The sequence below is a fragment of the Carlito syrichta genome, unplaced genomic scaffold (assembly GCF_000164805.1).
Source record: "Carlito syrichta isolate Samal-C Ts95f unplaced genomic scaffold, Tarsius_syrichta-2.0.1 Scaffold308857, whole genome shotgun sequence".
Lineage (NCBI taxonomy): Eukaryota > Metazoa > Chordata > Mammalia > Primates > Tarsiidae > Carlito > Carlito syrichta.
Genome location: NW_007252953.1, coordinates 17,003 through 30,087, shown reverse-complemented (window position 1 = coordinate 30,087; position 13,085 = coordinate 17,003). Strand labels below are relative to the sequence as shown.

The 13,085-nt window shown below is 34.5% G+C and overlaps 2 protein-coding genes across 2 annotated transcripts; both read left to right on the top strand.

Moving 5' to 3' along the window:
- Positions 1 to 5,209: 5,209 nt before the first annotated feature.
- Positions 5,210 to 6,138, top strand: LOC103268628 (olfactory receptor 6C3-like). Its single transcript, XM_008066219.2, is given in 2 exon segments — positions 5,210 to 5,627; positions 5,630 to 6,138. Coding segments are annotated over 2 exon segments (927 nt in total).
- A 1,826-nt stretch (positions 6,139 to 7,964) lies between these two features.
- Positions 7,965 to 13,033, top strand: LOC103268627 (olfactory receptor 6C3-like; the record flags this gene model as incomplete). Its single annotated transcript, XM_021716657.1, is given in 5 exon segments — positions 7,965 to 7,986; positions 8,705 to 8,807; positions 11,254 to 11,327; positions 11,330 to 11,372; positions 12,244 to 13,033. Coding segments are annotated over 5 exon segments (1,032 nt in total), but the record flags the coding sequence as incomplete, so codon positions are not given.
- Between the last annotated feature and the right edge of the window lie 52 nt (positions 13,034 to 13,085).

The following is a 13,085-nucleotide window of genomic DNA, read 5'->3' as shown; positions in this document are numbered from 1 at the left end:
CACAAAAACTAACTCTAAATGGATCAGAGACCTAAATGTAAAACCTCAAACCATAAGAACCTTAGAAAATGCAGGACACACACTTATGGAAATTGGAATTGGCATCTAATTCCTGACAAAACCCGAAACCCACAGGCCATAAGAGATAACATAGACAAGTGGGACCTCATTAAACTGACAGGCTTCTACAAAGCCAAAGAAACCATCAAGAGAGCAGGAGACAGCCCGCAGACTGGGAAAAAGTATTTGCCAACTCCATGTCCAACAAAGGCTTAACATCTTGGATCTACAAGGAACTCAAATGTGCTGAAAAGACAAAAACAAACAATCCCATTATAAAGTGGGCAAAAGATACGAACAGACACTTCTCAAAGGAAGACATCTGAGTGGCCAACAGACACATGAAGAAATGTTCAACCTCACTAATCATCAAGGAGATGCAAATCAAAACCACACTGAGATACCACCTAACTCCAGTCAGAATGGCAATTATTAGTAACAAAAAATAGCAGTTGCTGGAGACGGTGTGGTGAAAAGGGAACACTTCTTCACTGTTGGTGGAAGTGCAAACTAGTGCAACCTCTGTGGAAAACAGTGTGGCAATTCCTAAAATCTCTAAATATTGATCTCCCATATTACCCCACAACACCCCTACTGGGAATATACCCTGTAGAACTCAAATCACTCTATTAAAAAGATACCTGTACACATAGGTTTATCGTAACATTGTTCACAATAGCAAGAACATAGAACCAACCATGGTGTCCATCAAAAGAGGACTGGATTAAAAAAAGTGGTACACATACATGATGGAATACTATGCAGCCATAAAAAAGAACAAAATATGAATTTCGCATCAACCTGGCTGGTACTAGAGTCTATAATACTGAATGACCTCTCACAGAAACAAAGATCTCACTCATATAGTGGACCTTGAACATCTATCTTAATACTATAAGAAAAGGATTGACAGTGGTGGGAAACTATGGAGGGGGGGAGGGAGGGGAAGAGAGGTGGTATTAACGGTAGTCAATATCTGTCTGGGGACGGGGAGACACCCCTTATCAACAAGGGTGCCTGAACGAAGCATATTTGTATACCTAACCCTTAACTGTACCCCACAATATCAAAATAAAAAATATTGATTAAAAAAAACTTATTTGGGGTGACAATAGCAAATATATTAAAAAGCAATTATTTATTTTTAACAACGAGAAGAAAAAACATATTCATTAGTAGAGAACATTTTGAATAAACATTAATATATCCAATTACTGCAACTATAAAAGGGGTAAGAGATATATTTCTACATGATTGTTAGCATAGTTCTCAGGATATATATTGATCAAGGAAAATTAAGAAAATCTATGTAAATTTCCCCAAGAGGGTGTAATATTAATTTGAACATGCAATTTTTTGGGATTCAAAACTAATGAGGAACAATGAGCAATAAGTTTTTAAAAATTTTTCCTATAAAGTAGGAAGGGAATAGGTTGTAAGTATCAATACTGGAAAATAGAACTTTTGGAATATAGCCAATTTAAATGTTTGATTTGGCTCTATGTTAACATTTAATAGATGCAGGTACATTAAATTTCAAAAAAAGAATCCCTCAAAATAAAACATATGTGTATTGAATATCATAAAGTATGCATTAAGTTGCTGACGTTATTCCAAGTGATTTTAAATACAGTGGTTTGGCTGTACATCCATGTGGAATTTAATCTAATTAATTTTAGCAAAGAGAACAATTAAAAACATCTTAAAGTGTTCTCAGGAATGACATTGTGGATAGTATTGCCATCCTTGTTATTCTTACACTGTTGGGTGTGCAATGAGGGGAAAAGAAACAGATGAAAATTAATGTGATAGCCAGGGTCCTCAAAATGAGAGAAAGGAGATACAAATAGATGAAAGATCAAAAGGATTATGTAAAAATTCTATAGTCTTAAGTTTGAATATGTTTTAGTATGCACTCATCAAGTATTTTATCTTGAAACACATACATGTTTGCTGGCCTTGTCTACTGAAACTAACTAGAAAAGATGATCGACCTCATAACAATGATCACACGTTGTGCCCGACTTCTTATTTTGATTTAACACTTTTCAATCAATATAAAGAGGACTCTTTGGAGAAATGATTGACTCCAGGTTAATGCACAAAAGGGTAACATAAGCTTAGAAAAATGTACACTAGTTGAGAGGAAGTAATCAAAAAGCAAAAATGTAACATCCCCAAGAGTCAGAAGCCAACAGAAGACTCTACCCTGGCTAAATCACTCCAAAGAGATTTTTCTTTTTTCTTTTTTGAGTTGGAGTCTCACTCTGTCGCCCAGACTAGAGTGCAGTGACCGCTCCCGGCCACCGCAGCCTCGACCTGCTGGGCTCCGGCGATCCTTCCGCCTCAGCCTTCCGAGTAGCCGGAATTACAGGCATGTGCTACCACGCCCGGCTGATTTTTTGATTTATTGTAGAGATGAGGTCTCGCTGCCCAGGCGGGTCTCGAACCCGCGGGCTCAGGCAATCCACTCACCTCAAGCTCAGGATTACAGACTGACCCACAGAGCCCAGCTCCAAGAGATTATTTAATGAATACACGTGCCACATTTTGTATTAAATAATGCAGGTTATATAATTCATATTACTAGTTTAAATAATTATATATTAAGTATATGGAATATTGCCTGATATGATTTTATTGCCAACATATTTGGGAACTATAAAGAATATCATTCAAAAGAATAATTGGCTATAATCCACTAACCAGAGTTTCACATAAATATGTGATTATTATTTTGTGTTATTTCTCATTAGAATGATAAAGAGATGATAAATAAATATGATGGCCAAGATAAACAAAATTAACACTGCAATTAAGTATTGCAATTTGTAATGAAGATTGAATTAGTTAACCTTCTGGATAGTATTTTTTTTAATTGTGAGCTCCATATGTTCATTATAATAGTTATTCTTTAATTTAGTCTTTTTCTTCTTGATGCCGCAACACCTAACAAAGTCTGAGGATAAACTACAAAGATGGGATCTTTAGAAAACGATTTTTTAAAATTTATTTTATTTTAAAGATGTGGGATAAAATTGTTTGGGCCTCCCTTTGGTCTCCACTTTGCCTAGTTTGAGATCAGGTACCCTTATTAATGTTATGTGTCCTCCTTACTCCCTCCCCTGGTAGTTTCTGGCTACTGCCAATCCCTTTATTATAGTACTATGGTAAAAGTTCAGGGTCCGCTCATGAATGAGAATATGTGGTATTCAGCTTTTTGTTTCTGTGATCTGGGAATATACCCAGAGGAACTTAAATCACCCTACAAAAAAGAAAACTATTATATTTCAAATGACAATTGAATATCAATTCAATTAAAAGTTCTAACTTTGTAAGAAAATTGATTTCATAGCTATTTTTTCACTTATGAAATATTACTTAAGCATAAAATATTAATTGTGATTATGGAAGTAAATGTTTTGTGGAAGACATCTGAGGTCCTCTGTGGGACACAAAGATGAAGGTAACTATTCTCAAGGGAGATCGACTATAGAGAAGAGTTAGGAAGCTACTGAGAAATGCCTAGATGGCTTCCAGAAATTCCTCATGGTTTACCTATAATATAGCAGAGAGATTTGGCCTGGACTTTGCCTTGTTCCCAGGAGATAACACTATTTGAGGTCAGAAGAAGTAGACTTGAAAATTTTAGATATATATACAGCCAGAGAGCCTCCAGATCCCAGTTTAAAAATCTATTAATACCCAATGTGGTCATATCTTCCTCTGTTTTCTCTTTAAATATTACTTTCAGTAATACTTGAACTTTCAGGTCAACATTATTAAAGAGGAATATAGTGTATTTCCATGTCTTCTGAAGGTTTTTAATGTCTCATTTTTATTTCCTAAAATATTTTTCTTCAATCATTATAAAATAGAGACAAAAGTAAAATACAATTTGATTAGCATAAACTTCGGTAGAGAAGCAATACTATTTTATTCTGTCCTTCACAACAGGAATTTGACTATCTAAAATATAAAAGAAACAGCTGTCAGGATTTTAGCAAACCAAATCTGCAGAAGAGTATATTCAGCACAGTGTTTGAGTAGTTGAGATTATCTGATACATTTAGATAAATGCAAGAGGTTTTCCTATGCATTTCTGGATATTCTTATGAATGAGTGGATCCGTAAGAATCAGGAGTTTCATGAGGAACAAAATTACAAGGGAAGAAAACATTTTTCCGCAAAGCTTAACAGCTCAGTGAGAAGAATGTTCAACAAGAAAATGCACTGTGCTACATCCAAGTGACGGAGCTGAGATCTAAGGCAAGTAGTTACTTTCTCAGTTTGTGCTACCGAGCAAAATGAAAAATGAATAAATACTGCATGTTCCTTTAGCTCAAAAATAAAAATAACTATATGTGCATGTCTCATGAGTCACGGAAGATATCTAACATTAAAGATTTTGATGAAATTTTAAGACATACCAATAAGTGAATATGTTCCCTATTTGCTAAATAAATCGTTAATCTTATAGTAAATAGACATTACATATTATATATAGGATGTTCTCATTTGAAAATTAGATAAAAATTATTAATATTAAGAATAAACTAATAATTAAATTAAACATTAGATTATTAAAATGAATATGTATTTTATCTGCTAAAAATCACTAATTGGTTTGTCGTATTCTAAAGAGATCAGTGAGTCATCTTAGTCATCAAATTTTCACTTTTACCATTTGGTGGAATTAAGATGATCTATTTTGTTTTTAGGTGGCAGTATCCTTTAATATATACATGACGGAAAAAGAAGGAAAAATGTATGTTTCATGTGATTGTTTCAACAAAAAAGGTAATGCTCTTTTGCACAAATTTGACACAAAGCAAGAATTTTATTCTCCCTTTTCCAATGATGTGGCTTATTGTATGACGATTTTGAAGCTTCTGCTAAATTTAAAATAAGATATCTAATAAATTGACTCAAAAAATCAAATAAAATGTCATGTAAACAAGATAGTCAAAATAAAATTGTTATGGATTGTAGAATATACTTCAGAATGTTATCAATAATGATGATCTCAATCATAATGAATGATGTCTTTCATCACTTCCTTTTTATTCTCTTTCTACCAAAATATCTTTAAAAGAAGAAAAAAAGGAGGGAGGGAATGAGAGAGATGGGGGGAGAGAGAGAAAGCAACATGAACTACACAGTAGTCACAGAGTTTGTTCTTCTGGGACTTTCTGATGACCCTGACCTTCAGATTGTGATTTTCCTCTTTTTATTTGTCACATACCTGTTAAGTGTTGCTGGAAACTTGACTATCATTACCCTAACCTTGGTGGACTCCCATCTGCAGACACCCATGTATTTCTTCCTCCGGAACTTCTCTTTCTTAGAAATCTCCTTTACAACTGTATGTATCCCTAGATTTCTCGGGACTATTATCACCAGGGATAAGGCCATTTCCTATAACAACTGTACAGCTCAACTCTTTTTCCTTATCTTCATGGGGATGACTGAATTTTATATTCTAACTGCCATGTCCTATGACCGCTATGTTGCCATCTGCAAGCCCCTCCATTACACATCCATCATGAACAGGAAACTCTGCACCCTGCTTGTGCCTGGGTGGGTGGGTTTCTTACCATTTTCCCACCCCTCATGCTTCTCCTCCAGCTGGATTACTGTGCTTCCAATATCATTGATCACTTTGTATGTGACTATTTTCCCCTCTTACAACTCTCTTGCTCAGACACATGGCTCCTAGAAGTCATTGGTTTTTACTTTGCTTTGATTTCTTTGTTGTTCACTTTGGCATTAGTGATTTTATCTTACATGTACATTATCAGGACTATTTTGAGAATTCCATCTGCCAGTCAGAGAAAAAAAGCTTTTTCCACCTGTTCCTCTCACATGATTGTCATTTCTATTTCTTATGGAAGCTGTATATTCATGTATGCTAATCCCTCTGCAAAAGAAAAGGCATCATTGACAAAAGGAGTAGGTATTCTCAATACCTCTGTTGCCCCCATGCTCAACCCCTTCGTTTACACCCTGAGAAACCAGTAGGTAAAACAAGCCTTCAAAGATGTGGTCCATAAAGTTGTGTTTTATACAAATAAATGAAACATTTTTGTCCAAAATAAAAGACACTATAAAAAGCAATTAAGTAAAATCTTGAAAGTCCCAAATATCTGTATCAGTAGTCTTTGCTGTCTCATCAATTCTTTATGTGCCCACATTATAATTTGATATTTTATCAGTCCATTTCTTCCAGTTCCATACCTAAGTTTTTCAAATACATTATCACTTACTTTAAAATAAGTAAAATTTGTTAAGAAAATTTAAATAAAATAAGCCTTTATAGAATTTTCTGGAAATGGTACCTATTTATTCATACATACTCTATGTATGATAGAATATAATAGTTTTAATACTGTTTGTATCAGTCCCTAAAACACACGTGTGTCATGTTGCACTTCAAATGTAGAGTTTTCCTTTGAGCAGTGTCTATTCATATCTTTTGCCCATTTTTAAATAAGACTGTTTTTTTTTCTTTTTGGCACATTTGAGTTCCTTGTAGATCATGTTGCAACAGTTTAAATAGACTTAGGGTCTATAATGCTCAGTGGTCTATCACAGAAACAAAGAACTGAGTGCCACATGTTGTCACTCATAACTCATAACCTGAACAATTTCCATAATACTATGAGAAATGAATTGGTAATAGTGGGAAACTGCCACAGGTGGGAGGAAAGGGACACACTTCATCAATAAGAGTACCTGATCTCAAACCAGGTAAAGTGGGGACCAAATGAGGCCCAAACTTTACCAGTACAATGACCATTTGTATACCTAACCCTGCACTGTACCCAACATCTTTAAAGTAAAATATTTTTAAAGGAAGTTTTTTAAATTTTACTTTTTTTCTTCAGTGTTTTCAAAATAAATATTGGTAATGTCATAGTATGTTTAGACTCTACATACTCTGTTTCATTGTTTATTGATTTCATTCCCTAGACGTAATATGTTCTATTGCATTGTACTTCAAATGGAGAACTTTTTACTTTGTAACATTTAGTGCATGCCCCTTTTACTCTTTGTCAATTAAGTTCCCCATTTAAAATACAAAAATAAATTTAGGATGCACCGTGATCATTTTAATTATATAAACATCAATTCAATAATTAATCATTTCACTTGAGGTATAAGTCACTGATCAATGGCTATACTTTGGAAAAATTTCATCTTCAAATGTTCATTTCTCTCTCATGTTCTCTCAAATGATATTAAAAGGCTTTAAGTCTAACTCACTTTAGTTCTAAGTTTATATACTACTGTTACTGACAAAGTATAATGTAAAAAGTGATTTCAAATACTTGTAAAATAATAAAAATATAACTTTACAAATTTTAATAGACTTCAAATAATTTACTTACCTTTTGTATCTCAACTGTCAAGTTAAGATCTGAAATGAAAGCATCCTAATATGATAAATTAACATTGGGACATCTCTTTGAGGATCTTCATGTTTAGGAATCTGACACTCTAAAGATGAACACGTGCCTATGTTTTAAATAGTTTCAAATACTTTTCACATATGTTTTTTATTTATTTATAAATGTGAGTGTCTACTAAAGAAATGATTCAATTTTTATATCTAATCCTGAATTGTACCCCACATCTTTAAAATAAAAAAATTGAAAAACAACTCAGTAATTGGAAAGATTTGTTCTTGCCTTCATGTAATTCTAGTAAGAGAAAAATAAAAGTAAATGTGTAATCACAATACAATTCTCTGTGATATATGTCTATGAAGAATATGTTGTACAGATACATAAACATATTAAATTCTAAATAATAGTAGGCTTGCTCATAACATGAATAATTTAGAAAGTAATGCCAATAAGGAAGTTAGAACAATTATTATTTTGATTTCTTATACTAGGATAATGACTGTTATGGAGATAACAAGTAAAGAAAATATTTAAAATTGCAAAGCCTCAGATAAATAAATAGATATGCCACTATTATCTAACATGTAGTTAGTACTTTAAAATTAGACATATTACTAAGCACATAAATGCAATTATCCCTTTGTATCCTCTATGACATACACAGTAATAATTTTTCCAGTTGCCAAATGACTTGTTCAATGTTGTTCCACAAATGATGTGACTGGATTTTATGCTTTTAAGCCTACCTGGCATGTCCAAATAAAAGCTGTGAGTCTATTCAAACTCATAAAATTAAAATCTTTTTAAAACTATAATATTTAGTGTGTGCTACTCTTGCAAGAAGAAAAAAACACATGGTCCATATGTTTGTATTTTGGTGGCCATAAAAATATTGTTTTAATTTTGTAGATGTATAACTATAATTACCCAACGAATTATAAGCAATGAGACAAAATTTTTTGTCGTCAAATGACTTGAGGAGTATTTGTTGAATTTTTGAGTTATGATAGTTGACCTTCTTCAGGTCATCAGTAAGAACTTAAAATTAGACATGATAGCTTTTTTAAGCTAATACTTGATTTAATACTATGCGTATTTTGAGATGAATTATAAAATACATGGAAACTATTTTTACAAAGAAATGATATCCACATGCAACATTAGTGTCTAATAAAGCCTATGGTATGAAAGACTTAGATTTTCCTGCAAGTCCTTGACTATTATCTGGTTCACAGAAGCTTGGAACAGCTTCCTCCACAATGAGCAGAGGCAGCCTTCCTTGCAAGCAGTCCTCCATAAAGTTGCCAGTGAAATATTTGAACAAAATAAATATGAACAGTAAGGAGAACAGTGCTAACTGAATGCATGCTGAAACGATGTGTCTTCTTCCCCACTTATCTGGCCCACTTATCTACAGACCAATTTAATAGCTACTCAGTAAGAATCAAGGCTGAATTACTTGATTACTCAGTATCATCATTATGATTTTTTTCTCATGGAATAGACTGTTTTAGCTTAACATGATGACTTAGTCAAGTAATAAGAGCTTTGGCTGTTAGGATGAACTCTGTCTTCTCAAGGAGGTTATTTTCTTGTTTCTCATTTCTTCATAAACCTAAGAACATTTGATTACCTAATATGTACGTGAAGCTCTCCTTGTTTGGTTTCACTTTTCATGGCTTCAGTTATTTACCGTCAACCACATCTAAATATATTAAATAGAAAATTCCATAAATATGCACTTTCTAAGTATTAAACTGAATGCTACTCTGAGTAACGTACGAAAATCTCACAATGTCTGGCTCTGCTCTGTCCCAAAATGTGAATCACTCCTTTGTCCTTAGACAGACTGTTGCGCTATCATGGTGCTTGTGTGTAGATAAACCATATTTTGCTTCATAATAACACCAAAATTCAAGAGTAGTGATGCTGCCAATTCGAATATGCCAAAGAGAAGCTGTAAAGTGCTTCCTTTAAATGAAAAGTGAAAGTCCTCAACTCAATAAGGAAAGAAACAAAAAAGTATGCTGATGTTGTGAAGATCTATGGTGAGAATGAATCTTCTACATGAACAACTGTGAAGAAGGGGAGGTAGATTTATTCATAATATGTATAGAGTTTGGTGCCATCTGTGGTCTCAGGCACACACTGAGGGTCTTGGAACACAGGACTCACAAATAAGGGGAAACTATTGTACTCAGCAAATGGCTGACAGGTAAATACTTGCTGTTATCTATTGATTTTGTTGTTGTTGTTGATATCATCAGGGTCATTGTTCACATAGCAACATCTCTCATTGAAAAGAGAACGGTACTCTCTCAGTGATTAAAATTTTTTCGGGGGTCCTCTTGCTTTGGATTAAGAAATGTTATGTTCTTCTCCATTAGATTGATTTATGCCATACCTTACACCTGTTTTCCACTGAATTAGGTTGATTTTTTTTCTTCATTCATATTTTATATAAATAATTTTTTTGTATGTATTGTTTTCCTTAAAAGGTTCTTCCAGGTTTTTAGAAGATATCAAACAACGTTAATTGTTCCCACCTTTACACCTATTAAGCATCAAGACACGTCCTTCAAGTTAAGCATATACTTGTTAAATTTTTTAAACTCCTTACAAATGCTGAGGGGTTGTTCTTGCTGTTTCAAGGGTGGCAGAGGCAGAAGAGATGAAGAAGGTGGCAAGAAAATTAAGAGAGGCAGACTCACTTGGGATAGCTTGAAAGAAATGCATCATAATTTCTAACATTTTGCCTCTTAATTTCTATAAAGTGTTTCTATACAGTACCAATCATTCTTCCACTGTTTGCTTTAGTTTCAGTGCCCATGTTATAGAAAGGTCCATGTTGTAAAGGAAGTCAAAAGTAGTCTTGGAAAAAAAGAACCTTTCTGCCAGATTGCTGGTGATGTGTTTTCTGGCACTACTTCTTCAACGTCTTCTTCAATGTCTTCTTCCTCATCATCTGGCACTGGTTTGGAAGTGCTTGTTCTCCATTAAGGCATTTCCTGTCTAGTTCTCTAGTGTGGTGTCTATTCACTCTTAAATTTTTCCAAGATCCTGATTTTGAAACCCTTCATCCTCCAACTTTTTTTGCCATCTCCACAATCTCTCATGATTTTCTTCATTGACTCTGTCATTGACCCTGAGAAGTCATGTATGACATCTGGGCATAGGTTTCTGAAACTTTTTTAACCTTTTGAAACTTTTCTAAATTATATGAGATTTAGTTTCTCAAAATATAACATTTGAAGGTAGACATAAATAACCTCTGAAATTTTTCAAGCTGTATATTTGGATTATGCTATCAACCAGAATTTTTATAATATTGTGGAAAAAAGTCAATTAGATTATTTTCATATGTTTTATCAAAATAATTAAATATTTTTTAAAAAATTATTAAAAGCTTAATTTTAAATAAATTTTAGATGAAATGACTTCTGTTTAGCCACTTAGCTGAAACAGAATTTTTAACAACAGAATTTTTTATCCTGACTGTAACAGTATATTTTCAATAAAGAGAGGTTGTTATTTAATTTTAGATAATATTTGTTCCTTGTATGAAAGGTGGAATGAGAACCAGAGATGGTTGCTGATGGAAAACATTTTCAATATTTTATAGATTATTTATAATTATGGATATGGGAAAATATCTTTAACTTTTGCAGTGTCATTTTTATGATAGGTATTTTTGAATGTTATATCCTATCCTCAATATCATTTTTACTTTTGTTTTGCATTTTATAGGGGAACATACATTTTCTGTTAAAGGAGGAAAATAAAGACCAGCAATACCTGCAGAATTTAATCTTCTAAGTCTATCAGATGACCCAGAGCTTCAGATTGTGATTTTTCTCTTTATATTATCATGTACATATTAAGTATCACTGGAAACTTAACCATTGAAAGGACAGACTGACAGCAGGAAATGCATTTTTAAAATCTTGTTCCTAAACCTTAATACAATGATGAGAAAGTAGAAGCTATGCTTTTGGAGAAATGCACACTTTAGGTAAAATTAACTTTGCCGACTTTGTCTTTTCAGAAACAGACTTTCTGGTGCCAGGTATCAGAGGTATCTCATAGCGGCAATCAAGCTTGCCTAGAGTAAAGGGAATTTATAAGGCCTAAGAAATCAAGCATTGGGTGAGGATTGTAAAAGTCTTGAAACTTGTAATTACAAAAGTTATGACCACCCGAGGGAGAGCAGGTGGGGATTTGATCTTCCAGTAAATTGGGCACTATCTACAGGAAAACCAAGGATCCCTGAAGCTACCCTCTGGGAATGCATAGGAGATAAGGAGGAGTGCATCCTCCATTGGCTCTAAGGAATGTCATTGGGGAAGATACAGGAGAATCAAAATCCTTGTCAGGACCTTCTCTAGGGGCTATGATAATGTGGGTGGACATTAACGGGTCTCTGTGTCACAGGTTTTCCAAGACATCCACAGGTGGTTGATAAGGAAGTCACGGCAGTCATGTCTACCTGACTACAACATCTCCAAGGAAAAGGATTTAAGCCAGGGCTTTGAGAGGTTACAAGGCCACAGTCACCTAGAGTGTAGGTCCGCTCCCTGTCTGTGGAGGGTGAACTTTTCTTAAATAAATCTTATCTTCTCTCACCTCTCTCTGTGTTGCAATTCTTTGCATTTACTGGGATCTCTTGGTTGCCAGCGTGCACCTCCCTCCGGCTTGCTGGCTCAAGCAGTGCTGCACCTCCCTGAGCCTCTCTCTCTCCATCCATCTGTTCTCACCCTATCAATGCCCTAACAACCATCATTCTCACCATGGTAGAGTCCCATCTACAGACTCCTATGTATTTCTTCCTCAGGAACTTTTCTGTATTAGAAATAACCTTTATGATTGTCTGTATCACTAGATTTCTGGGCACAGTTGTCACCAGAGACAAAGCTATCTCTTGCAATAGTTGTACAGCTCAGTTGTTTTTCTTCATCTTCCTGGGTATAACTGAATTTTACCTGCTCACTGCCATGTCTTGCGATCATTACATAGCCATCTGCAAACCCCTGCATTATACAACCATCATGAACAAGAGAGTCTGCATACTGCTGGTCTTTTGTGCCTGGTTGGCAGGCTTCTTAAATATCTTCCCACCAGTGGTTCTTTTTCTCCAGTTAGATTACTGTGGCGCCAATGTCATCGATCACTTTGCTCGTGACTATTTCCCCCTATTGCAATTATCCTGCTCAGACACATGGCTCCTAGAAGTGATTGGTTTTTACTCTGCAATTGTGATTTTGCTTTTCACCTTGGCATTGATAATTCTACCCTACATGTTCATCATCAGGACAATTGTGAAACTTCCTTCTGCTAGTCAGAGAAAAAAGGCATTTTCTACATGCTCCTCTCACATGATTGTCATTTCCATTTCTTATGGAAGCTGCATATTCATGTATGCTAATCCCTCTGCAAAAGAAAAAGCATCATTAACCAAAGGAGTAGCTATTCTCAATACTTCCGTTGCTCCTATGATGAATCCATTCGTATACACCCTGAGGAACCAGCAAGTGAAGCAAGTTCTTAAGGATACCATCCAGAAAGTTGTGTGTGTGTGTGTGTGTGTGTGTGTGTGTGTGTGTGTGTGTGTGTCTGTGT